The 26,041-nt window shown below is 53.7% G+C and overlaps 3 protein-coding genes across 9 annotated transcripts; all 3 read left to right on the forward strand.

The window, feature by feature from the left end:
• Positions 1-1,745: 1,745 nt before the first annotated feature.
• Positions 1,746-13,559, forward strand: CCDC130 (coiled-coil domain containing 130). Of its 4 annotated transcripts, none has more exons than XM_036848479.1 (11): positions 1,746-1,810; positions 2,541-2,585; positions 4,336-4,557; positions 5,957-6,010; positions 7,459-7,541; positions 9,269-9,324; positions 11,000-11,060; positions 11,541-11,683; positions 11,779-11,951; positions 12,625-12,763; positions 12,861-13,559. In XM_036848479.1, exons 3-11 carry the CDS (start codon positions 4,555-4,557, stop codon positions 13,340-13,342), a joined length of 1,194 nt encoding a protein of 397 aa, XP_036704374.1. In that variant the 5' UTR covers positions 1,746-1,810; positions 2,541-2,585; positions 4,336-4,554; the 3' UTR covers positions 13,343-13,559. The 4 variants fall into 4 exon arrangements, with proteins under 4 accessions (XP_036704374.1, XP_036704377.1, XP_036704375.1 ...); XM_036848480.1 differs by lacking the exon at positions 1,746-1,810 and adding an exon at positions 2,287-2,461; XM_036848482.1 differs by lacking the exon at positions 2,541-2,585 and having other exon boundaries at positions 1,794-1,810.
• Positions 13,560-13,698: 139 nt separating this feature from the next.
• MRI1 (methylthioribose-1-phosphate isomerase 1) lies at positions 13,699-19,806 on the forward strand. 3 transcript variants are annotated; one of them, XM_036848476.1, is made up of 6 exons: positions 13,699-14,789; positions 14,865-15,103; positions 15,912-16,106; positions 17,262-17,566; positions 17,647-17,871; positions 19,602-19,806. In XM_036848476.1, exons 1-6 carry the CDS (start codon positions 14,520-14,522, stop codon positions 19,745-19,747), a joined length of 1,380 nt encoding a protein of 459 aa, XP_036704371.1. In that variant the 5' UTR covers positions 13,699-14,519; the 3' UTR covers positions 19,748-19,806. The 3 variants fall into 3 exon arrangements, with proteins under 3 accessions (XP_036704371.1, XP_036704372.1, XP_036704373.1); XM_036848477.1 differs by having other exon boundaries at positions 15,931-16,106; positions 17,390-17,566; XM_036848478.1 differs by lacking the exon at positions 15,912-16,106.
• A 1,268-nt stretch (positions 19,807-21,074) lies between these two features.
• Positions 21,075-24,457, forward strand: C3H19orf53 (chromosome 3 C19orf53 homolog). Of its 2 annotated transcripts, none has more exons than XM_036849281.1 (3): positions 21,075-21,221; positions 21,299-21,354; positions 23,669-24,457. In XM_036849281.1, the coding sequence occupies exons 1-3, from the start codon at positions 21,125-21,127 to the stop codon at positions 23,810-23,812; spliced, it is 297 nt and encodes a 98-aa protein (XP_036705176.1). In that variant the 5' UTR covers positions 21,075-21,124; the 3' UTR covers positions 23,813-24,457. The 2 variants fall into 2 exon arrangements, with proteins under 2 accessions (XP_036705176.1, XP_036705177.1); XM_036849282.1 differs by having other exon boundaries at positions 21,088-21,170.
• The last annotated feature ends 1,584 nt before the right edge of the window (positions 24,458-26,041 follow it).

The following is a 26,041-nucleotide window of genomic DNA, read 5'->3' on the forward strand; positions in this document are numbered from 1 at the left end:
ACCACAACTACTGAAGCCCGTGCACCTAGAGCCTCTGCTCCGCAACAAGAGAAGCCACTGCACTGAGAAGCCACGCACCGCAACGAAGAGTAGCCCCCACTCGCTTCAATTAGAGAAAGCCCGTGCACAGCAACAAACACCCGACACAGCCAAAAATAAACAAAAAATAAACAAATAAAGGATTTTTTAAAAAAAGAGTGGGCTCTACATGTCCCTTGAAAGCCAAGGGCTCTCACACTTCTCACCAAAATATTACTCACAAATGAGTATTTTGTGGCTTTTCAGTCACTAGCTCTTCTTTCAGGTGCAAGACAAGGACTCAACCAAAATCCAGAGGTAGCAAGCAAGATTACTGGGGTTTGAGTGCAGCTCCATCTTGTTCCTCAGGATCTGTGAGCATTCCTCTGCCCTCCCCCCGCACCCTTCCTCTGCCTGGCTTCTCTTTATCCAGCTCCGGTGTCACCCCTCACAGGGGTCTCACTGACCCTCACTTCTGCCCGCTCCTGAACACCCCACCCTTGTTAAAGATTCCTCCTGGTTCCCACAGCCCTTATGTTTAATGCATACAACCCAAAGCAGTATAGCTCAGAGGTTAAAGGAACAAGGTTTAGTGTCAGCAGATGTAAGTCAAATCCTCCACCTTTCACTAGCTGTGTGACCTTGGGCCAGTTGCTTAATCTCTCTGGGCCTGTCTCGTCATTTATAAAATGAAAATGATAGAGTATCCATCTCCTGGAATCAGCATTCCCTGAGGTGATTCACGTGAATAGTGAGCACTGGTGAATGATGCCTGGTGAGTAGTGAGCACTCCATATGCAGCACTATGATTACACAAGATCTGACTTATGAGGGCTTTAGAACAGGGCCTGGCACCAAATAGTATAGTAATAGTAGCAATCATAGCAGTAGTAGTGTCATCATTTTTCACACTGTCCTCGATAAATTGCCAGTTGACATGCCAGCCTCATCAGTGAGAAAAGGGTGTGTCCTTTACTCCATAATCCCCGTGGCCTGACATATAGCAGGCACCCAGTAAACAGCTATTGAGCGAACAAATGAACAAACAGATTTTGCTAAACTCTACAAGGCACAAAAGTACATTCAAAAGCCATTGCCCTGTGCAGAAGGCAAAATCAAGCTGGTCTGAAGGCTCTAAGACAAGGGCTGACCCACTTCTGTAAACGGCCAGACAGTACATTTTCAGGCTCCATGGGCCATAGGCGCTCTGTGACAACCATTCAATTCTGCCACTGTAGTGGGAAAGCAGCTACAGACAGGTAAATGAGTGGGCGCAGATGTATTCCAATAAAATTTTATACACGGACACTAAAATGTGAACTTCATTTGATTTTCACAAGTCATAAAATGTTATTCTTTTGATTCCCCCCGCAACCATTTAAAAATGGAAAAACAATTCTTAACTCGCTAGCCATTCAAAAACAAGGGGCTGGTTTGATTTGGCCCAGGAGCTGGAATCTGCCCACCATTGCTCCACCGCTTCAGCTGGCGAAATCCCACTCTCTGGAAAGCATCATCAGAAAGGCGGTCCTCGGATTGGGTCAGGCAAAGTGGGCGGGGCCGAGGGTGGGGCATCGTGTAGTGCGTGCAGTTGGGAAGGGCAGGCCCGGATTGGTCCACTCCGGCGGCTGTGAGCGAGCGGCGTGTTCGACATTCAGCCAGTCAGCGCTGCGCTGCCGCCTCGCCCCGCCTCGCGCAGGCGTCTCTGTCACGCGGGCAGTGCGCCACGCCCCCTTACGCACCCAGCAGGGACTTCCGGAACGGACGCGGAGTGACGTCAGGAGGAGGGCAGGTAAGTGCCGGCGGGCAGAGGGGCGGCTAGGCCCGGTAGGGCTGGGGGTCTGTCCACTGCTTCACCCGGCCTCGGAGCCGCCCGATGGGGACGAACGCGCCGGGGGCCGCGGGGCTCTGGGAACGTGGGCCCGATGCTCGGAGCCGCCCGCCCCCCAGCCGCGACCCCCGACCCAAAACCCCGGGCCCTGGCCGCAACCCCAGACCTGACCCTGGCCCATATTATACCTCTTCAGGTTTTCCTCATCTGGAAAATGGGACAGTAAGCCCCTACTTCTCTGGGTCTCGGTGAAGATTTTTTTAAATGACGCTTGTAAAACGGTTTGGCATGAGAAATAATCAAAACTACCAACGTTTAACTCAGCATCAGGCGCTCTTCCAGATACTTTAATTCACTGAGTCTTGACAGCAACCTCATCAGGTTGATACTTGTATAAACCCCGTTTTACAAATGAGAAAACAGGCTCAAGAGAGAGAAGCAGTTTGCCCAAAGTCAAGCCGCTAGCAAGCAAAGCAGAGTCGGAATCCAAGCCCAAGCATTATGCCCTGAGCCAGTGGGGTTTATCATTATTCTTGACACCAAGGACCAGAGATTTCTATACATCCACCCTGTAGCCCCACCTGTACCACCCACTGGGGTGATAAAACCACGGTAAGACCCCCAACTCCTGTAAATGGAGTACTTACTCTGTGCAAGCATTACCCATGTTTGTATGTTATTTCATTTACAGCAACTCCAGAAAGTCAGTCCTCTTGCCGTCATCGACTCTTTACAGGTGAGGAAATATAAGCTCAGGGAGGCTCAGACATTGGCCAAGGTTACCCAGCTAGTGAGGAATGGAGCAGGGATTCCAGCCCAGGGAACTGTGCCCCCAAAGCTTGGGTGGGCACTTAGCTATTTTGTTGGCAAAAGCATTTTTAGTTTGGAAGTGACTTTAAGAAAATCTGGTCCAGGGGCACGCTTTACAGGTGGAGGATCCGAGGTGGAGAGGAGTTTGGGGGGGATGGTGGAACACTTTGTATCTGGGGCTTTGCACCCTGGCTCTGCCTTCCTATCAGCTTCTGGCCCCTGGCAAGTTACTTAAGCTCCCACATCCTCATTTGTCAACTGGAGATAATACTAACATAGTATAGAGTAAATGGGGCAATGATGTTGGACTCTGCAGCGGGTAGCACACAGTAACTATTAGAGAGCACACAGCTAAGTTGGCAGAAACAGTTAGAGACTTCCTGACTCAAGCACAGGGAGCCAGCAAACTACACTCACAGGCCAAAACCAGACCACTGCCTGATTTTGTACAGCCCACCAGCAAAGAATGGATTTAACTTCTTAAATTGTGGGGAAAAAATCAAAAGGAGAATAATATTTTGTGACATGTGGCAATCATGTGAAATTCAAGTTTCAGGGTCCACAAATAAAGTTTTGTTGGAATGCAGCCACACCCGTTCATTTACATATTGCCTATGGCTGCTTTCTAGCAGTGACAGCAGAGTTGAGCCGAGTTGAGCTGTTGGGACAGAAATTCTGGCCCTCAATCGAGAAAATCTGCCAATCCCCATTCTGGACTACACTTTAGTCCCTCATAGTGTCTCTCTTTTTTTTTTTTTAATTTTTTTATTGAAATACAGTTGATTTAAAATGTTGTGTTAATTTCTGCTGTACAGCAAAGTGATTCAGTTATATATATGTTCTTTTTTTAATATTCTTTTCCATTATGGTTTATCTTAGAATATTGACTATAGTTCTCTGTGCTATACAGTAGGACCTTGTTGTTTATCCATTCTATATGTAATAGTTTGTATCTGCTAACCCCAAATTCCCAGTGTCTCTGTGTCACCCACACTGAGTCTTATGGAACCTCAGTCAGTTATCAGAGATTCATGAAGTCAGCATTTATCAGGAGCTGTCCTGGGTGCCGGAGACATAGCACAGTGGGACCCGGCGGAGGAGACAGACTGTAAACAAGTAAACAGGCACAGGGTGATGTGGTAGAAGCTCCAGGGAAGAAGAGACTTTAGATCAGGTGATCAGATGAGGCCTCTGACAGAGGTGATGTTTGAGCTGAGACCTGTGACAAAGAACACTTGTGGTGGGTGTTATCCTGTGCATTGCGGGTGTTTAGCAGCATTCAAGGCAGTTGGCCTGCACCTGCTGAGCTTTCGAAGGCAGCCAGGAAGCCACTGTGAGTGGAACAGTGAGCGAGAGGGAGAGGGGTAAAAGGTGGGCTCGGAGAGGCAGGCAGGGGCCCCATAGGCCATGGGGAGGGGTTTGACTTGATTCTCAAAGCGAAGGGAATCACTGGAGGGGTTTAAGCAGGAAAGCGATAGTTCAGATTTATATTTTAACAGATCCTTCTAGCCCTTACGAGGAGAACAGACCGTGAGAGTCAAGGGCAGAGCCAGGAGCCTAGGGAAGAGGTGACTGTACTCGTCCAGGCGAGCGATGATGGGGGCCGTGGAGGGGTGAGAAATGTCACCTGGGAAATACATGTTGGATGGAGAGTGGACAGGACACTCCCTTTCCAGACAGACAAACGCCGCTCCTTGGACGCCTCCTACACCTGCGGGGAGGATCGTCTGAGCCGCCACCACCACGCACAGCCCACCGTATCTTCACAGAGAAGCCGCGACTGTCTGCCAGGCTGTTCAGGAGGGTGGCACTGGGCAGTGAGTCGACAAAGCAGTGTCTCATCGTCTTTTCCGATTGGCTGAGTAGTGGGTGAGGACCAGTAGGCAGCTTCCAAGATGGTGAGTAGACAGGCTGTGCTCAATGGGTTTCTCTTCTGATCTTTAGGTGAAGGGAAGGGGTCCCCTGAATAGCCCTTTCCCTCCCCTAAAAGTCTCCTTCCCCACCCCTGACCCCAAGCTCGCAGGTATTTTCAGACTCTGGATCATGGTCTTCCGGTGCTGTGGTTCTCAAACTTTGCGCTGTACTAAAATCACCCAGGGAGCTTTTTTCTTTTTCTTTCCTGTTTTTTTTTTTTTTTTTAATGAGGTGAAATTCACAACATGAAACTGACATTTTAAAACATATGATTCAGTGGCATTTAGTACATTCGCAATATTTTGCAATGACCACCTCTATCTAGTTCCAAAACATTTCCGTCACCCCAAAGGGAAACCCTATACCCAATAGCAGTCACTCCCATTCCCCCACCCTAGCCCCTGGCAGCCACCAGTCTGCTTTCTGCCTCTGTAGATTTGTCCGTTCTGGACATTTCATATCAATGGAATCATGTACCATGTGTCCCTTTGTATCCAGCTTCTTTCACTTAGCATGATTTTTTCAAGGTTTACCCACATTACAGCATATATCAGAGCTTCCTTCCTTTTTGTGGCTGAATAATATCCCATTATATGGATGGACCACGTTTTGTTTATCCTTTCATCCACTGATGGACACTTGGGTTGTTTCCACCATTTGGCTACTGTGAGTGAACCTGTATGTACAAGGATGTGTATACACACGTGTTTTCCAGGGTTGCTTTTGAAAAGCCCTGTGTCCAGGCACCATGCCCCAGAGCAGGTCCTCTGTCAGGAGAATCTCTGGGCGTGGGTCCCAGGCATCAGTATTTTAGAAACTCCTGGGGTAGTTGTAACGTGCAGCCAAGTTTGAGACCCACTGCTTCAGTGGATCGTTAAGTCAATAAGTCAGTTCAGCAGGTGGCTGCCAGCATTTAAAAGAGAGAGTCACAGCTGGGTGAGCATTCTTTCCTGAAACCTGTGCTTGTGCATTTGGGGTTAAATATGTCTTACCTTAAGTCACGGTCCTAAAACAACTGTGAAAGCCATTGCTCTAGGAGAGTCTGACCCTTGTGGAATTTTCCACAGCGACGACGGTGGGTTTTGTTTTGTTTGTTTGTTTTTCTTTGGCTGAGCCGCTCAGCTTGCCGGATCTTAGTTCCCTGACCAGGGATTGAACCCAGGCCACAGCAGTGAAAGCGCTGAGTCCTAACCAGTGGACCGCCGGGGAATTCCCAACAGTGGGGCTTTTTCCGCCAGGTCACCAGTCCTCGATGGGACACGGAGCCCTGGGTCATCCTCCAGGATATCCCTGTCTTCCTTGTCCAGGTCTCGCCCCTCAAGGCTGCACGAGTAGGTCTCTTGTAGGACCCTCGCTGACTCACGTCTCTCTTCTGCTTTCCAGGGTGAAAGGAAAGGCGTAAACAAGTACTACCCTCCGGATTTCAACCCTACAAAGGTAAGGGGCAGGCTTCCTTCTCCGTGTCCACGATAGCATAGCGACCCTGCAGGGCAGGGGCCCCACGCTCTTCATCCCCTCCTGGAGTCAGAACCACAGCTGCAGAAGCCCGGGCGGCCCCCGAGGTCTCCCTGCCTTGCACTTGTCACCTGCGTCTTGGGGCAGCCTTCCCTCCCAGGTGGTCAGTGTGACCCTCGTCAATGACCCATGTAAACACCAGCATGCCCAGTGCTGTGTGTTTCCAGTGGAGTCCAGGGTGAGGTCCCACACACGGCCTCTGGGTCAGATCCCCTCACCCTCCCAGCTCCAGCTCGTCTGGCCTCCTCATTGTTCCGTCTGCCTGGAACCTCTCCCTCCCTTTGACCCCAAGACTCCTTTCCTTCCTTTAGGTCTCTCCTTACAGAGGGCCTCCCTGACCACCGTCTCATTCTCTATCGCATGACCTAGTGCTTTATTTCTCTCCGTAGCCTTCTTAACTCCTTGATGCATCACCCATTTATTTGCATATTGTCCATCTCCCCCTCTATTTATTTATTTTATTTATTTATTTTTGGCTGCATTGGGTCTCCGTTGCTGCGCGCGGGCTTTCTCTAGTTGCGGCGAGCGGCAGCTACTCTTCGTTGCAGCGTGCGGGCCTCTCATTGCAGTGGCTTCTCTTGTTGCGGAGCATGGACTCTAGGCACGCAGGCCTCAGTAGTTGTGGCTCGCAGGCTCTAGAGTGCAGGCTCAGTAGTTGTGGCGCACGGGCTTAGTTGCTCTGCGGCATGTGGGATCTTCCCAGACCACGGTCTGAACCCATGTCCCCCGCACTGGCAGGCGGATTCCTAACCACTGCACCACCAGGGAAGCCCCCCATCTTCCCCTCTAGAACGTCTGCACCTCAAGGGCAGGGATGTTCACCTGTCTCATTTGCGTCTGTGTCCCCGCACTGTGGGCGCTCAGTAAGGGGCTAGTAAATGAATCAGCATGTCCCAGCTGTGTGGTCCCCTGCACATGACTCGGCCTTTCTACACCACAGTCTCCCCATAGGTCCAAAGGGGAAACAAAACAACCTGACCTCCCAGAAGCATTGAGGGATTAAAGTGAGATGACACACATAGAGTACCCAGCAGAGATTTGCTGGTCTTGTCATCTCACCTGATCCCACAACACCTGGAGGTAATTATGATCCTCGTCCCCAGTTGACTCATAGGGCTCAGGAAGGCAAAAGGTGAGGTCACTGCCCAGGGTCACACAGCTCTTTTAGCTCCTAAATGGGAGAGGTAAGATGCAGACTCCCGTTTTCCTGATTCCAAGCCCACTTGCTTCACCAAAGCCTAGGTGCCTCCCATTTTGCTGTGAACACTCCCAGCAGGACATAAGAATGAGGCCTCTCTCGGCCTGTGAGAGAGGGCCTGAGCTCCCCCAGCTCAGCAGTGCTAATCTGCTCCCTCTTCCTTTCCACACAGCATGGCTCACTCAACAGATACCATAACAGCCACCCGCTTCGGGAGCGGGCTCGGAAGCTGTCCCAGGGCATCCTCATCATCAGGTAAGGCCCTGGCATCACCTGAGGACCCCTGCCCTTTGTGCCACCTGGTGTCAACCTCAAGGAGCCTTCAGCACCCCCTGATTTTGCCCAGTGCTGCAGGGTCTTAATTCCATAAAGCAGAAAGTTGCTGTATCAGTCAGCCATTGCTGCGTAACAAAACGATAAGCACATGTTAAGCACTCGTGTTGCTCACGAGTCTGCAGCTCAGCTGGATGCCTCTGCTGGCCTTGGCTGGGCTTGGCTGACCTGAGCTGGGCTGTCTCACATGTTTGGGGGTTGCCTGGCTGGGGACTGGCCGGTCCAGCATGGCCTTGGTTGGTATGACTGGGCTGTGTTCCAAGTGTGTCTCATCCTCCAGCCGGCTAGCCTGGGCTTGTTCACACAGCAGCAGCCGGGTTCCAAAAGAGAGCCAGCAGAGGCACGCAAGGCTTCTTGAGGCAGAGACCCTGAGCTGGTACCCTGTCACTTCTGTCTCATTGATTCCCCAAAGCAAGTCATGATGCAGGGAGGGGGTGGGGCAACACACTGCACCTCTTGACAGGAATGGCTGCAGAGTCATCTTGCAAAGGGCACGGACATGGGGAGGATAAAGAATCACAGCCATTACTGCAGTCAAGCCAGGACGATGGCCATTCCCGGGGTTCTCCTCTTATTTCTGGCCAGCACCCTGTGGGTCAGCCGTGGCGGGAAGCAGAAGCCAGCTTGTGTCGTCCCAGAAGGAGCCCCTCTCTGCCTCGTGAACTCTGCCCTCAGCCTCTGGGGTCCGCCCTGGGCCTGAGCAGAGCATCCAGTGACAAAACCATCAGAGGCAGGAACATCTATGGAAAAGCAGTCAAGATGCAAATCTCAGCAGTGGCCCCAAGAGTCACAGAGCTGAAGGTCACCTCCAACTCCCGCCATGCCTCCACACTCCAGAGCCAACCACCCACCCTGCCTTCATCCAGTCTGTTTGCCAAGCCCTCATCTCATCTGTACAGTGTCTTAAATTCACCTCATTCATTACTTAATGGTTTTGTTTTAAAAGAGAAGCTCCATTACTGCTGTTAATGGCAATTTACCGGAATTGCACGTTGCCAATAGAACTGGATAAAAGAAACCCAGGGACTTACCTGGTGGCGCAGTGGTTAAAAATCCACCTACCAATGCAGGGGACACGGGTTCAAGCCCTGGTCCGGGAAGATCCCACATGCCGCAGAGCAGCTAAGCCCGCAAGCCATAACTACTGAGCCCGTGCGCCTGGAGCCCGTGCTCTGCAACAAGAGAAGCCACCGCGATGAGAAGCTCACGCACCACAATGAAGAGTAGCCCCCGCTCGCCGCAACTAGAGAAAGCCCGTGTGCAGCAACAAAGACCCAGTGCAGCTAAAAATAAATAAATAAATGTATTTAAAAAAAAAAAAATCCAGTGTCACTACAACAACTTAGCTCAACTGGAATCGAACACCAGTGCCCCCTGAAGCCTGCTTCCTCCTCTGCTTGGAAACTTGTGTAGCTGACGTGGTGGGATATGGAAGACAGGGCAGCACCCAGCGGAGACGCTCGCCCAGACTGGGTCAGCTGGCCAGAGAGCCACGTGATGGGCCTGGCCTGGTTGCAGGAATGACCACCGTTCCTTACCCTCCCGCTTGCACGCCCTTTGCAATGTGACTGCAGCCAGAGTCGCTGACCTGGAGATCCTGGGAGAGCCCACGTGGACAGGGACAAATGAGCTGTTCTCTGTTTGTGTAGATTTGAGATGCCCTATAACATCTGGTGTGACGGCTGCAAGAACCACATCGGCATGGGTGAGCTTCCGCCCGCTCCCCTGCTCCCCACCCTGACCCCCACCATTCAGCCCCACGGCCAGCGAGCCCCTTAACTGCTGGGCGCCGTGAGAGACCGTCTCCGCCGGGCCCCCGATCAGGAGTCGAGTAGGGGACAGTGGGCTGGAGTGCCTGGTGGGCTGTGGATGCCTCATGGCGGAGCGGTTAGGAGCCTCTGGGTTCAAATCCCATCCCTGCCACTTCCTCGCTGGTGACCCTTGGCAGGCGACTGAGCCTCCATGCGCCTCGATTTACCCATCTGTGAAATTCAGGTGGTATGAGTGCCCGCCTGTGTGGCATATAAAGTGCTTAGTGCAAGGAATTCCCTGGCGGTCCAGTGGTTAGGACTCTGCGCTTTCCACTGCAGGGGACATGGGTTCGATCCCTGGTTGGGGAACTTAAGATCCCAGAAGCCGCACAGCGCAGCCAAAAATAAATAAAAACTAAAGTGCTTAGTGCACAGCATGTGGCACGTGCGAGGGCTCGTAAACTCAACCTGCTGCTGCCACTACCCTTACTGTTACCTTTAGCATTCACACCCCTGATCGTGCCCACAGGTGCACAGATGGACGGACAGACGTGGGTCTGCGGCCCTGCTCAGCAGCCCTGAGGCCTGCGGCAGGTGACTCGACCCTCCTGGCTTCCGTGTCCTCCGCTATAGTACGGGGATCCTCAGCCCTTCCCACGGCGCCTGGCCCAGGGCAGCAGCTCGCTCTGTAAACAGGAGCCGGCGGCTCTCGGCAGGAGGGTCCAGTGCAAGAAAGAGGGGCCAGGCCACCCCACTGCTGAAGTGGAACGACTCCCCCCAACACGTCCCCCTGATCAGACCCAGCAAGGGGGCATCTGCCCCAAAGGCCACCAGGCGCTCAGGCGGCAGAGCGCAGGGCGCAGCCTGACACCACACGTGGGTCAACCTCAGGGCCGTGAACAGAAGCAGCCCCCCAGAAAGGGAAAAGCCAGCCAGGCCACACCACCAACCCCCCCGCAAGCTCTGTTTTTCTAGTTTAAGCTTTTTTCACTCAGTAAGCAAGATAAGAGTCAAGAATATATCATCTAATCAGTGAAAAAGGAACAAAAAACCTGGATAGTCTCTAGAAAAATAATAAAAGCCAACCCTTTTTTTTTGGCCGCACCCCACAGCTTGTGGGATTTTAGTTCCCCGACCAGGGATTGAACCTGGGCCCCGGCAGTGAAAGCACAGAGTCCTAACCACTGGACCGACAGGGAGGGAATTCCCAAAAGCCAACCCTTCTTGAATGCTTGCTGAGCACCTGGCCCAGTGTTAAGCGATCCGTGTGTATTACTAGCTTCTGCAGTTCTCACACCAGCCCTTTGCGGTAGGCGTCATAGCCATCCCTATCCAATCGATGGGGAACCTGAGGCCAGACGGCCAGGGCAGCTGGCCTAAGGTCGCACAGCTGGTGGGGTGGAGCCAGGGTTTGAACCCGGGCCCTCTGGCTCCATCCAGCCCACCCTCCTCTGTGGCTTGAGCACCCATCCCGCAGCCTAGATATGGCTCTTTTCTGCTTGAATTTGTGTCCTCCAGAGGTGTCTCCCCTGCAGGGGAGTGAAATACCACCCCCGTCTACTCCCCACCCCAGGAAAAGACGCTGAGGGTGGCCTGAGCCCTAGCCTCGTTCTCTCCCTCTCCTCCTAGGTGTTCGTTACAATGCAGAAAAGAAGAAGGTTGGCAATTACTACACGACCCCGATCTACAGGTAGAGGCAGCCTGGTGGGCTGCAGGCTGAGGGGGCTACAAAGGAGTCTGAGTGGGAGGGAAGTTTCTACCCTCTGCCTGATGATTATTCCCTGGGGGTCTCCTGGAAACCATCATGGTCTGTCAGTCAGGGCACATCCTGCCTAGAACGCTTCATGGCTCCCACCTTCTTCAGAGTAAAAGCCTGAGTCCTCCCCGTGGCCCACAAGGCCCCGCAGGCTCTGCTCCGTCCCCTTAGGAGGGTTTGTTGAATGAATGAACGAACGAACAAATGAATGGTTGGATGAACAGGTGAACAAACTCCGGACAGAAGGTCAGTGCCGGGGTGAAGGAACCATATCTGTCTCACCCACGGCTGTCCCCCCGACACGGAGCCCAGCATGTAGCAGGTGCTCCGTGAACACTAGTTGATGACACGCACGGACGGAAGGAACCAGGCCACAGTGTCCTGACTCTAGCCCACCACCCTCCACCCTCCCAGGTTCCGCATGAAATGCCACCTCTGCGTCAACTACATCGAGATGCAGACAGACCCCGCCAACTGCGACTACGTGATCGTGAGCGGCGCCCAGCGCAAGGAGGAGCGCTGGGACATGGCAGACAACGAGCAGGTGCTGACGACAGGTGAGCGCCAAGGGTGGGCTCCGAGCCCAATCCCGACCCTGACCCCAACCCCGAGCCAGGGCCCTGAAGGCCCAGCCCCACTCTCACCCTTACAGAGCACGAGAAGAAGCAGAAGCTGGAGACAGATGCCATGTTCCGACTGGAGCACGGTGAGGCTGACCGGAGCACGCTCAAGAAGGCCCTCCCCACCCTGAGCCACATCCAGGAGGCCCAGAGCGCCTGGAAGGACGACTTCGCCCTCAACAGCATGCTGCGGAAAAGGTTCCGGGTGAGCAGGGCTCCGGCCCAGGGTCAGGACCACAGGCAGGCGGGGGTTGCCGGGCATCACCAACAGTGGAGCGGGGAGAACAAAAAGCAGGCTAAGCACACTTCTGCCTCAGGGCCTTTGCACAGGCTGTTCCCTCCACCTTGGAACACTCTTCCACCAGATACCCACATGGCTCCCTCAATCAGACACCTTTTCTCAAACGTGATTTTCTCAGGAGACTGTCCCTAACCCTCCCCTCTACCATGCACACCACATTTAAAGTTGAACCCCCTGCCTATTTCCTACCCTCTTCCCAGCATTCTTTCTCTCCTCACCACTTTGTCTTGCTCACCCACTAGAATGTCAGCTCCACCAGGGCAAAAGATTTTGTCTGCTCACTGCTGTGTCCCTAGTGTCTAGAACAAGGCCTGGCAGCAGAAAGACGTTCTGTAAATATCTGTGGAAAGAATGAATGAGTGAAGAACCCAGTGGTACACATACTAATGATTGTGTCTCCTGCTGTTGAGCAAATTCTATGTCGCGAGCACTGTGTGAGGCCTTTTCCTCGCATCAGCTTGAAGAGAAGGAAACTGAGACCCTGAACACTGGAGGAATTCTCCCCTCCAGCCCAGAGGGCAAAGAGGCACGGCTTTGACACGCACCATCCCTCCCCAACCCCTTCTCCCCAACACAGGAAAAGAAAAAAGCCATGCAGGAGGAGGAAGAGAGGGACCAGGCCCTGCAGGCCAAGGCAAGCCTGGACATCCCGCTGGTGCCGGAGACGGAGGATGACCGCAGGCTGGCCGCCCTGCTCAAGTTCCACACCCTAGACTGTGCGTGGGGGCCAGTGGGCGAGGGGGTCGGGGCAGGGGGAGAAGGGGGGCTGCCCGGGCAGAGGGCGGCTCTGGACCTCCCTCTCCCCATCCGCAGCATATGAGGACAAGCAGAAGCTCAAGCGGACGGAGATCATCAGCCGCTCCTGGTTCCCCTCCACCCCGGGACCCGGCGCCAGCAGCAGCAAAGCCAGCAGTGTCCTGAAGAAGCTGTCCCAGAACCGCAGATCTGCTCCCACTGGCTCCCCCATCACCGTGGGGCACCTGGGCATTGTGCGGCGGCGGTCCCGGGAGGTCCCAGAGAGCCCTCAGCACACGGCTGAGACCCCCAAGTCTGGGGAGCCACGGGTGCCAGAGGGGACCGCCCAGGACAGGCCCACACCCCCCAGAGACTGTCCTCAGGAGACCGCCAAGACCTGCAAGAACAGTGGGCCACCGGGGCAGGAGGAGAGCTGTCAGGACAGGCCCCAGCCCCTGCCAGGCTCCTCCCAGGAGGCAGCCGATCCCCAGGACACACCACAGCCCTGCAGCCTCAGCTCCTCCCTCGTGGCTGACTACTCCGGTTCGGAGAGTGAGTGATTCTGGGGGCCAGATTCACTCAGGAGGCCAAGACACACCGAGGAGGCCCCTCACAGGCTGCAGCCCCTTAGCCCGCCAGCCCTTGGAGAGCTCAGTTACCACCCTCCCCAGACCTCACCTCCTCACAGTAACAGAGTTGTTATTTATTTGGTCCTGGAGAGGGCGTCTGTGCCTTGTGGGACCCCCGACCTCCCAGCATTAAAACCCTGCTTCTTTGCCTCTGCCTCAGGTTACTAGATGGGCCCAGGAGCTATGCCTGCACCCCTCCCCCCGCAACCCAACTAAGCTTGCCCAGCATCTCATCAGCCAATGCTGATGCTGTGACCACAGCCTGGGTCCCCACCCAGCGTGATGAGGGTTGAAAGGTGGTAGCCCAGGCTGGCCTGTAATCGGGGCCAACTTCCTGGAGGAGGTGGCACAGGCTGAGTGTGAAGGATGAAAATGGGACTGGACAGCAGGGGTGCTCAGGATCCAGGCCAGATGCAGGAGGGGATGGAGCACACAGGTGTGAGCTGTTCATTATCCCCCACCCATGGGGACACCCTGGAAGGGTCATGAAAAAGTCCCCAGTGTGTTGCTTCCTTTGAAGGAAACGAGTAGACTGAGCAAAAAACAGCTGAGCATCCACCAGGTGACTCATGGCCCACCACCTCTCCCTAAACCCTGGAGAAGGATCATTTCACAAATATTAATGGAGCACTTGCAGTGCACCAGACGCTATCCTAGCCACTGGAGATACAGCGGTGAACAAACCAGACATACGGACCTCTCGGGGCTGAGGTTCTGGCTGAATTCTGCTGAACTTGTAATGTGCCCTGTCGGGAGGTGGTGGTGGCCCCCAGCCCGCAGGCCTTTACTCCCCGCGGGGATGGGAAGGTCTCAAGGCAGCAGTAAGAGTCTGTTCGATCTCAGAACCCCCTTTTGGTGCCTTGCTCTACGTGAGGCCACAGGCAGCACTCGCTCTGGCTGGAGGAGTCAGGCACCTGAGGGTACCCGCCTGGCACTTAGCAGTCTTGCTATAGCCAGACGCTAAACACAGGACTTGGCATGCAATAGTTGCCCTATAAATAGTGGCACCTTTGTGGTTCCGAGGGTGCGGCTAACTGTCCAGGTTTGGCGGGAAAGGTGGAGTAGGACCCGGCGCCTGGATGGCGGGTCCCAGGAGCCAGCGAAGTTGATGTGCGCACGCTCCTCCTTCCGGGAGAGGTCCCACCCCTGGGGCCCTGGCCTCGCCCCCTGCGCCCTTTCCGGCCCCGCCTCTGGTGCGCGCGGCCAGCTGAGCCCCGGGAGCGGCGGTGATCGCGGCTGCAACAGCATGACTTTGGAGGCGATCCGCTACTCGCGGGGCTCACTACAGATTCTCGACCAGCTACTGCTGCCCCAGCAGAGCCGCTATGAGGCGGTGGGCTCGGTGCGCCAGGCCTGGGAGGCCATCCGCGCTATGAAGGTGGGGCCGCTCGGTGGGACCGGGGTGGGGGGCTTCCCGTGCCTGCAGTCCCTGACGCCCCCATTTCCCCACCAGGTGCGCGGCGCCCCAGCCATTGCGCTCGTGGGCTGCCTCAGCCTCGCCGTGGAGCTGCAGGCGGGCGCCGGGGGACCCGGACTTGCCGCGCTCGTGGCCTTCGTGTGCGACGCGCTGAGTTTCCTTGTCACCGCCCGGCCCACCGCCGTCAACATGGCCCGCGCCGCCCGAGACCTGGCCGACCTCGCAGCCCAGGAAGCGGAGCGGGAGGGCGCCACGGAGGAGGCGGTCCGAGAGAGGTAGAGGGGCCTTGTGCCAAGCGCTGCTTGGCTATTCATTCTTTTTTTTTTTTTGCGCAACGACCCATGTTACAGATGGGGAAACTGAGGCAGTGTGCTCTTAGTCCAGGGCCACACAGGCAGGGCTGGGACTCACCACCGGGCAGCCTGGCCCCGGTCCTTGAACTCAATGCCCTGACTTTGACCTCCCTGAACGTCCCCAACTCTAACTGCCCTTGGAGGCCCTTTTAAGTGCCACCTCATTTACCTAGTTTTTGCTTTTGAAGAATTTTGTTTCTAGCCCTGGTCCTCTCCCTGCTCTCTTCCCGCTCTCTCCCTCCCCATCTGCTGCACAGATACTCTCCATGTTTCTTAACCCCCACCAGGGTCCCTTCTGCCTCAGGGCCTTTGCACACACCATTTCTGCAAGCCAGGTATCCATCTACTTAATCTCCTCTCCTTCAAATTTCAGGTTGTGCCTTCCCCACCCCCCATATAATACAGCTCATTCCTGTCCTCTGTCTCCTGACTCCGCTGCCTTTTCCTTCACTTTATTGTCTGTTCATCACCTGCCTCCTCCACCTCAGTGTCAGCTCCATAGGAGCAGAGATTTTTGTCTTGTTCACTGCTGTGTCCCCCAGCCCCTGACGCACAGGAGGTGCTTGGTAAATGTGTCTCGAGAGCAAATGGAGTTACAGTTAGGTGGCTGTGGCAGAAGGGTCCAGCCCCACAGCTGTGAGAGGCTTTCAGCAGGAGAGCTCCAGGAGAGCAGTGTTGGGCAGGGAGGAGGGGCTGGTGTGGACCCTGAAGCCTTGTGACTTGTGCTCAGAGCCCCTTGTCGGCCCCAGAGTGATCCGCTGGACCGAGGACATGCTGGCAAAAGACCTCCGGGACAATCGGAGCATCGGGGACCTGGGAGCCCACCACCTCCTAGAGCGGGCAGCACCCCAGGGCGGCAAGGTGATCGTGCTGACCCACTGCAACACTGGTGCACTGGCCACTGCTGGCTATGGCACAGCCCTAGGTGAGTGGGCATCCACAGGGATAGGGGAGGGCCCTTTTTGGATGCAAGAGAAAGAAACCCAAACCACTTTATACACCCCCCCAAAATGTGAATTTATTAGTTTTTGTACAGAAACACTCAGGGGGTTGGCTTCAGGTATGACTGGATCCAGGGGCTCAAATAATAGCATCAGGGTCCATCTATCCGTATCCCTAAGATCTGCCCTCCTCCATGGTGGCATCATCCTCTATGCTCCACTGGTCGACCAGGGTTCAGATCACAAGGAAAAGAGCCTAGGGTCTCTATTCCGACAGTGTTAGAAAAGTCTCCTTGTATCTCGGGGGCTCTGATGGAGTCATCTGTCCATCTAGGATCAGTCACTCGATAGGCCTGGCCTGTGCCATGTGCCTAGAAAATGGGTGGGGGGAGTTCCCTGGCCGTCCAGTGGTTAGGTCTCGACGCTTTCACTGCTGTGGCCCAGGTTCAGTCTCTGGATGGGGAACTGAGATCCCGCAAGCCGTGCAGTGCAGCCAAAAAAAAAATTTAATTAAATATTTTTTAAATAAAAATAAAGTTAAATTAAAATTAAAAAAAAAGAAAGTGGGTGGGATGTGGACTCCAAGAGGACTGAGGGGTAGGGCGTAGCCCCCTAAAGAAAGATTAGTGTAGCTGTGACCGGGACCAGGGGTACTGGGTCCTGGGGTTCAAGGCAGCAGATTCCACTTGATCCTAAATTCTCCAGGAGGTTTGCCTACCTGCCTAGGTGCCACCCTTGTGCCTGGGGACTGAGGCTCTGATGGCAAGACATTCATTCATTGATTCACTCAACAAATATCCATGCTTAATAAATGCTTATCTACTGTGTACCCCATCATTCATACATGCATCCATTCCTTCAGTCACTCAACATTTATTAAGCACCTACTGTGTGCCAAGCACAGTTCTAGGAGTTAGGGACCCAGCAGTGGAGAAAGTAGATCAAATCTCTGCCATCAGGAGCAGGAAAATAGGAGGAACAGACACAGGAACAGAACAAATAGGTATGATGCATTTGAAGGCGGTAAGTGCTAAAGAGAAAGAGCAGGGGTTGGCAGTGTGAGGGTTGCTATGTGAGATGGAGGAATCCCGGCAGACCTCATGGAGAAGGCATTCTCTAAACACATTTGTACCGGGCAGAGAGAACAGCCACTGCAAGGGCCCGGGAGTGGGACTGCATGCTTCGGAGAACCACGCTGCTAACCAGTGGGCTGCCCTGCCCATCTGTCCCTTTGCATCTCATCCTCCTGGTGGGCTGGGCCCCACAGGTGTGATCCGCTCGCTGCACAGCCTGGGCCGTCTGGAGTATGCCTTCTGCACGGAGACCCGGCCCTACAACCAGGGAGCCCGGCTGACGGCCTTTGAGTTCGTCTACGAGCAGATCCCCGCCACCCTCATCGCCGACAGCATGGCGGCAGCTGCCATGGCCCACTATGGAGTGTCAGGTCAGCAGGTGGGGGGCGCCAGTGGGCAGGGCTGCAGGCATCCAGGGCCCGGTGGTGACTCCCGGCATCTCATTCCCCAGCTGTCGTCGTGGGAGCTGACCGCGTGGTTGCCAATGGCGACACGGCCAACAAGGTGGGCACCTACCAGCTAGCCATCGCCGCCAAGCACCACGGCATCCCCTTCTATGTGGCTGCCCCCAGCTCCTCGTGTGACCTCCACCTGAAGACGGGCCGCGAGATCATCATCGAGGAGCGTCCTGGCCAGGAGCTGACCCACGTCAATGGGGTCAGGATTGCGGCACCCGGTAAGCCATCCGCCCAGAGGGGGGCACCATAGGCCTGGGCACCTCTGTTGAGGCACCCTGACCCCTTCACAGGCAGCAGGTGGTATTTGGGGTGTCATCAGCCTTCTGGGGCATAAGCTGCTCCTTCAAGCCATATTTTAGAGCAGACACATCCTGGAGGTCAGATTCAAGGTCAGAAGATACAACTAATGAGTTGGGAAGCCTTGAGCGAATTGTCTTGCTCTTCTCCAGCTCTGTTTTCTCACCTGAATAAGAAATAAGAGTACCACCTGGCCGAGTGCTTATGAAGAGACAGATATTTCTCAGCTTCCCCACACTTCCTGGGTGTCTAGCCTGGTTGCCTAAAATTCATCCCTAAGAGCCCCATGAGCTGTTTTCATGACCTGCCTCATATACCCCGGGCGGTTCAGTGTAATTAACCCACGTGAAGTGGAGAACAGTGCCTGGCCCGCAGTGCTCCTTAAATAGTAACAAGTATGATCGAAAACCTTTTATAAAAAGGACCAGTTAGGGAGAGGGAATTTGGGACTGACGTGTACACACTGCTATATTTAAAAATGGATAACCAGCAAGGAACTACTGTATAGCACAGGGAACTCTATTCAATATCCTGTGATAAACCATAATGGAAAAGAATACAGACAGATAGATAAATAAATAAATAAATAATAAAAATAGATACATTAATTCTGGAAAAAAAATATTTTCTCATTATTTTTTTGGTGCCCCTGCTTTCCTGGAGGCTTAATTATTTAGCACTGATCAAAACCCGTAAGACCATGGAAAGCAGAGTTGACAACCCACCGTGCCCCTCCCCCCAAGAAAGCTAGGTAACAAGGGCCAGGTGCAGTCTGGGGACCCCGATACTCTGCTCTGGCCAAGGATCACAGGAATGCAGACCCCAGGAGAACAGGTCTTCCTTCTGATTTTTCCAAGAGAAGCCTTACATTTGTTATGTGTTTGAAAGCTCCCACACTTTGAAAGCTGGCAGCTAGTTCAGTGGTCTTAAAAAACTGTGAACCAGAGAAAACAGAGTTTGCAGCCTCTTGCGTAAGAGATTGTTATTCATTCAGCAAATATTTTTGAGCACCTGGCCAGTGCCAGGTGACATGATAGGGCCGGGCAAACAGGAGTGAAAAAAGACATAAAAGTCCCTGCCCTCACAGAGCTGACAGTCCGGTGGGGAGACAGACAACAAACGAGATAAATAACAAAATTCCAGTGTATGTTAGAAGGGGGTAAAGGCTGAGGAGAAATAAATGAGGCACAGAAGGATATGGGAAGTGTCTGTGCAGGGGGTGGATTAGACAGGATTATCTGTTCCCACTGAGAAGGTGATATTTGAGCAAAAACCTGAAGCCAGTGAAACATCAAGTCATGTGCGTATCTGAGGGAAAGCATCCAGGCAGAGGGCACAGCCCATGCAAAGGCCCTGGGGTGGATTCTCGGAGTTTCCTAAAGAGATTCTTGAAGCAGGCACAAGTGGGTGGATGTATATAAGACTTTGAAGGCTTCTTCTTAGGCGGTGACAATCCAGGAATGTGTAGGGGGTCTAAATTCATTACTGGTATCAAAACCCATGCCTTCATGCACTTTTGGGGTAAGGATCTCTAGATTCTCAAGGATTCCCCAATCCCAAAAACCACTGTGAGTGAGACAGGTGACAATAGCTTAAGAACTTTCACTGAGCCTAATACCTGCCTTTCTTGCCTCCCCCCTCTCCCCTGCAGGAATTGGGGTTTGGAATCCTGCCTTTGATGTCACCCCCCACGACCTCATCACTGGCGGCATCATCACAGAGCTGGGTGTCTTTGCCCCTGAGGAGCTCCGGGCAGCCCTAGGTGCCACGGTCGCCCTAGATGGACCCCAGAAGTAACCAACCTAGCTGTCCATATCCTGCCCCCATTATTTTTATAATAAACTTATTGAATGGCCTGCCCAAAAGCTGACCTTTTTCCCCCAACCACAGTTCTTCCCAGAACAGAGAAAGCAGACAGGGCCTTTGCATGGCTCTTAAGATCCCAGCAGCTGAAGTCAAGCTGCCTGAGTTCATATCCCAGTTCCACCGCCTTTTCTTTCTTTTTTTCTTTTTTTTAATTGATTTATTTATTTATTTATTTATTATTTATTTATTTTTGGCTGTGTTGGGTCTTCGTTGCTGCGTACGGGCTTTCTCTGGTTGCAGCGAGCGGGGGCTACTCTTCGTTGCAGTGCGCGGGCTTCTCACTGCGGTGGCTTCTCTTGTTGCGGAGCACGGGCTCTAGGCGCTCGGGCTTCAGTAGTTGTGGCACGCGGGCTCAGTAGTTGTGGCTCGTGGGCTCTAGTGCGCAGGCCCAGTAGTTGTGGCGCACGGGCTTATTTGCTCCACGGCATGTGGGATATTCCCAGGCCAGGGTTTGAACCCGTGTCCCCTGCATTGGCAGGCAGATTCTTAACCACTGCGCCACCATGGAAGTCCTCCACCGCTTTTTCTGTTGTGTGATCTTAGCCGAATCACTTCACCTCTCCATGCTTTGTTTTCCTCATTTACAAAATGGAGACAATACTAGTACCTCCCTTTTTGGTTTCTCTCAGGGCTGGAATTAGGGTGACACCTCAGGTGCAAAATTTTAGAGGAGGCCCTGAGAAGCTCAGTAGTCAAGATAAATAATAGCTTCATGCATTATTTTTGAAAAATCAAAATTAATGCAAAAACAATCCATGGTGAACAAAATATAAAGATAATTAAGTAGAATGAAACCCTGACCTTGCATATCTTGACCCTACTCCCTTCACTCCTGATACCAGCCCTCGTTCCAACAAAACTTTATTTACAACATCAAGCAGCCAGTCCACAGGCTGTAGTTGGACGATTTGATTTTCTTTGTATTAAAATATTATTTTTGAATGTTGAATATATTTTTATCTTGATAACTGAAGTTTGGGGCACCCCTTAGATTTTGCACCAGAGTGCCTCACTTGCCTGACCGTGAGTCCTAGACTTGAAGTTTATGTATAAAGAGCATAAAACAGCATAAGTTTTACAAAGCAGATAAGCACCCAGTAAGTGTTAGCTTATCATTATAACCTTTACTTCGAAATTTTTGCGAAATGCTGGCTATCATCGACCGTCGTGGGTAGTGGTCACTTTAACTCTTTGCCACGTTGTATCCCGTGAGCCATTGCGCCCTCCGGCCCCACTGTATCCCATCATGCCCTGCGTTTTTCGTCTGCGACCTCCCACAGCCCCGCCTCTTCCGGTGCATGACTGATCATGGCGCAGGGGCAGCGCAAGTTCCAGGCGCGGAAACCGGCGAAGAGCAAGACAGCTGCGGCAGCCTCGGAGCGGAACCGGGGCCCGAGGAAGGGCGGTGAGGAGCGGGCCGGGGACTGGGGGGCGAGGTGGGCCCGAGGTTCTCCGGCCTCACGAGAGCGCATCTCTCCCCAGGTCTCGTTATCGCACCCAAGAAGGCACGCATCGTGCAACAGCAAAAGCTGAAGAAGGTGAGTTCGAGCGTGTGGGAGGCCGGGGATGGAGAACTCCCAGTGCTGTGAGCTTCAGTTTCCTCCCTTGTGCAGTGGGTACGGAAACATTACCTGCCAGTCAGTGAGCCTCCTAAAGCCACGACTGGTGCGCAAAATGTGTTCAGCACACATTAGCTGCTTTCGCTCAAACTGTCCTCGTTAATAGACCTCGAGAGGGAAGGCAGCCTGGGAAAGGGGTTGAAAACCCCAGCTTTGCACGAAGACAGTGCTGGGAGCAAAGCGCAGTTCCATCGACAGCTAGTATATCTTCACCCGGAGCTTCTTAAAGAAGAAATGGTTGTAGTGATAGCACTTTTCTCCTGGAGTTGTAAGGATTCAATGCCATAGGACACCTGTAAAGCCCTGAGAACAGCACAGGGCTGAAGTAAACGTTTTTGTGGTTGTTTTTAAGTGTAGCTTTTTCGTGTGCAGGTGAATGGGGTTGATCTTATAAAGAAGTGGCAAAGAGATTTTTGTTAAGGTTGGAAAGAGAAGTTACAAAGAGATCTGGTGGAGTCAGACCTGAATTCTAATTGCACAACACACACTAACTCGCCCTATAATCTTGAGCAAATTGTTTAGAGCCTCAGTTTTTTGTTTTTTGTTTTGGCTGCACTACACAGCTTTCAGTAGTTCCCCGACCAGGGATTGAACCCGTGCCCCCTGCAGTGGAAGACGGTATCTTAACCACTGGATCGCCAGAGCCTCAGTTTTCTTAGACCTGGGTACCCAGCAACCTGCTTACCTCCATGTCGCAGCCAAGGGGGGAAGGTGTCTCATGGGCATCTCAAGCTCAGTACGTCCAGAACCAGGCTCCTGACCCTCTCCCCACTGTGCTCCCCGACTCCACCATGATCCTGCCACAGTCTCTCCTTCCAGATACTCGGGATTCCCCCTTTCTCTCACATCCAGGTTGGATCTCGTCCTTTTTGCCTTCAGGATTAATCTAGAATCCACCCACTTCCCATCTCTCTGACCCCCCAGCCTGGTCCCATCCCATCATCTCCCACCTGGACCAGGGCAGTCACATCCTCCCAGATCTCCTGGCCCCGCCATTCCGCATAGCAGCCAGAGGGCACCTGTGAGCACCTGAATCAGGGCACTTGCCTCCTCTGCTCAGAACCCTCGGTGGCTCCCACCTCACTCAGGAAGAGCCCAGGTTCTCCCCACAGCTCACAGGACCCGGCACACTCAGCTCCTGTCTTTTCCCTGCCCTCACCTCCTCCCTCTCTCCCTCCAGCCTCACTGGCCCCTTAACTGCTCCTTGTCCCACCTCAGAACTTTTGCACTAGCTGTTTCCTCCGCCTGGATTCTTCTCCCAGAAATCTACACGGCTTCCTTCCTCCAGGTCAAGTCTGGCTGCAAGCGTTGCTTCTGAGCAGCTGTCCGTGATGGCACCCTCACCCCACCCCTCACTCATCATCCCTTGTATGCTTTTCTCCTTAGCAGCACTTATCATCTGTCATCCTTCAACAGTTTACCAGAGGGACTTCCCTGGCGGTCCAATGGTTAAGACTCTGCGCTTCCACTGCAGGGGGCGCCGCTTCCGGTTCCGATCCCTGGTTGGGGAACCAAGATCCCGCATGCCACTGGGCGTGGCCAAAAAAAAAACACAAAACAGTTTACCAGAGTGTGTCACTGACAGCTGTGTTGTCCACACGCACTGAATGTCAGCTTCATGAGGGCAGAGGTTTTTCTGTGTCTTTACTGTTGTTTCCCTTGCGCCCAGGCGTGTGGTGACGGTCATGGTTGTCATGGTCATTGGAACTCATAGGCAGGGCAAGGGAGCAGTTTAGGTAATATGATTAAACTACCAGTTTTGGACCCAAACACTTGGGTTCTGATTCCTGTTCCTTTACTTGCCTGCACCCCTAAATCTCAGAGCCCCAGTTCACCATTAGCAAAGCAGAGACAAGAGGAGGCTGCCCGCCTGGAGGCTGAGGCTGGAGACTCTGGGCGTGCTGGGTTCCAGTCTCCCATCACTCACATGATTTGGGAATCCTGGGCAAGTGCCTCCTCACTGCAGGTGCCTCAGTTTCCCCAGCTGTAAAATGGGAATGGGCAGAGGTTTAGAAGCTGAGATCCAGAGATGAGAAGGGGTTTTGCGGTGTGCAGTGTTCCCAGAGTATGGGGCAGAAGCAGGGCTTAACCCCCAGCCACCAGACTCTCAGGTGTTGTTTCGCGGGGAGTTGCTGATCCAGCCCCTTGTGAGGTCACAGGAGAAAGGGCAGCAGACCAGGCCCTCCCTCCCGCCTCAGGTCCCAGTCTGATTGTGCCACGGTTGCTCCCTCAGAACCTGGAGGTCGGGATCCGGAAGAAGATCGAACATGATGTGCTGATGAAAGCTAGCACCAGTCTGCCCAAGAAGCTGGCCCTGTTGAAGGCCCCCACCAAAAAGAAGGCAGCAGCCCCTTCCTCCACCAAGACGCCTTCCTAAGGATGCAGCCCAGCAGAGGCCATCACCACAACCCTCTCTGCTCAGACCTGTGCAGGGAGGCGGGACCGTGCTCCCCAGAGCCTTGGGTTGCGCCTCAAACTTTACTGGGGGCCTGGCCCGTGAGCAGGTGATCAGCAGGTCAGAAGTGCACCGACTCGCTTCCCAGGGTGCCAAGGCCAAGCGCAGGCCAAGGCCAGGAGGATGCCTTCACCAGCTTCCTGTGTCCCCCTCCCCCTCCCCACATCCTGTCTCCACTGGTTTAACCCGGAGCAATAAACCTGACTTTGTCATTCCTCCCACGGTCACATGTTCCTGTGAGCTCACATGTTCCTGTGAGCGGGACATGCTGGGGCCTGGGGCCAGGTGCCACGACCGGGTCATCCCCAGCAGTTTCCACAGGAGACTAGCCACGTGCCAGGGAAGGACGAATGGGCTTCTGCACCTCCAGCCTGGGAACCAGGGGAGAGTTTTCTTTCCTCCTGCCTTGGGTGACTCACCTACATACCCTCCACAGACATGCCTGTGTCACCCCCTCTGCCGGGGACCGGCCAGGCAGCCTAGGGAGTCACTTTCCCATCTGCGGGACAGGTACTGACACCACCTTGTAGAGTCAAAATGCTGATTAAACCAGAATGTGCTTATAAACTTCTCAGTGCCACCTCTATCTTTAAAAAAAGTCATCAGTCATAACAGCAAGTACGAAGCACTGCCTGTGGCCCAGGCACTGCTCTGGTGCTTTCTACACATCACCCCAGTCCTCATGATGCCCAGGTCAGGTCACATCATTAACATTCCAGAGCAGGAACTTGAACCCGGCACTGGCAGAGCCCTGGTATGTGCTCTCAGCTGCCCATCTGCTGCCTCTCTTAACAGACCAAGTTTCCGTTCTGTTCCATCCTGGGCTCCCCTCCCCTAAAACCTCAGCTGTGCCTGTGGGATCGGCCAGGAGCTCTTCTGGTCTGAGGTCCTTCCTCCCTCCCTCTGATGGGGGGTGGGGAGCAGGTTACAGCTCAGGGACCAGGCAGGCAACAGTCTGGGTGGTGCTGAGCCGCTGTCTTTGCGGTGGCTGTTCCCCCGAGGTGGGTGACTGAACTCCCAACATTTTCTAAAAAGCAAGGGACAACCACTGTGGAAGACAGTTTGGTGGCTCCTCGGTAAGTTCAGGCTGGAGTTACCACGTGACCCAGCCATTGCCCACCAGGCACACACCCCAAGGGATCGAGCATAGACTCGGCATCTCGTACACGTACGTTCACAGCAGCACCAGTCACGGTCACCCAAAGGTGGTAGCAACCCAAATGCTGCCAACAGATGACTGGATAAGCAAAGTGTAGTTTATCCACAGGATGGAATACTATTCGGCCATAAAACAGAATGATAGAGTTCACCATGGGTGAACTTTGAAAACATTATGAAAGAAGCCAGACACAAAAGGCCACATAATGTGTGATTCCATTCATGTGGAATGTCCGGAAGAGGCAAATCCATAGCGACAGTGGTTCCCTATGGGGTGGCAGGGACTGGGGGGGGCGGGGCAATGGGGAGTGACAGCAAGTGGGTATGGGGTCATCTTTGGGAGGTGATAAGGTTTTGCAACTAGATAAAGTTGGTGGTTGCAAACGTTGTAAATGTGCTAAATGCCACTGAATTATACCCTTCTAAATGGTGAATTTTCCATGTGAGTTTTAACCCCCGGAAAAGGCAGGAAGGGTAATTTCACATGCAAAAATAAATAAATCCTGATTTACATCTCAAAAACACAGGAATTGTGGCAGCAGAGCCCTAATTTGATGGCGAGACTTCACAGTTTGGAGTTGTCTGGGGCCCGGGGCTCAGGGTTTTTGTTAGGGGGAGGAGAGGGGCAGGGGATGGGGCCCAGATCCGGGACTGGAGGGCAGGGCTGCCGCTTGGCTCTGTGATGCCCAGAGTATACCGTTCCTTGAGCCCCACCTACAGGACCTGGACCCTCCTGCCATCTGCCCACCTCACAGCAGTTTCTCCCCTAAGCAGACAGCGAGTGACTTCTGCCCTTTAACATGGAGTCGCTTTGCACGTTGGGTATTTATTGTGCGCCTACTGCATGCCAACCTCTGGGCTAGGTAGAGCTGAGAACTGACATTCTAGTGGGGAGAACAGAAAACAAGGAAGCCCCAGGCTGCCCCCTCCAGACCCCCGCCTCCTCCCAGTCCCGCCCCCTGCCCTTTTGCACCTCCTGTTCCCTCCCCCTCC

This window comes from Balaenoptera musculus, chromosome 3 (assembly GCF_009873245.2).
Source record: "Balaenoptera musculus isolate JJ_BM4_2016_0621 chromosome 3, mBalMus1.pri.v3, whole genome shotgun sequence".
NCBI classification, from domain to species: domain Eukaryota; kingdom Metazoa; phylum Chordata; class Mammalia; order Artiodactyla; family Balaenopteridae; genus Balaenoptera; species Balaenoptera musculus.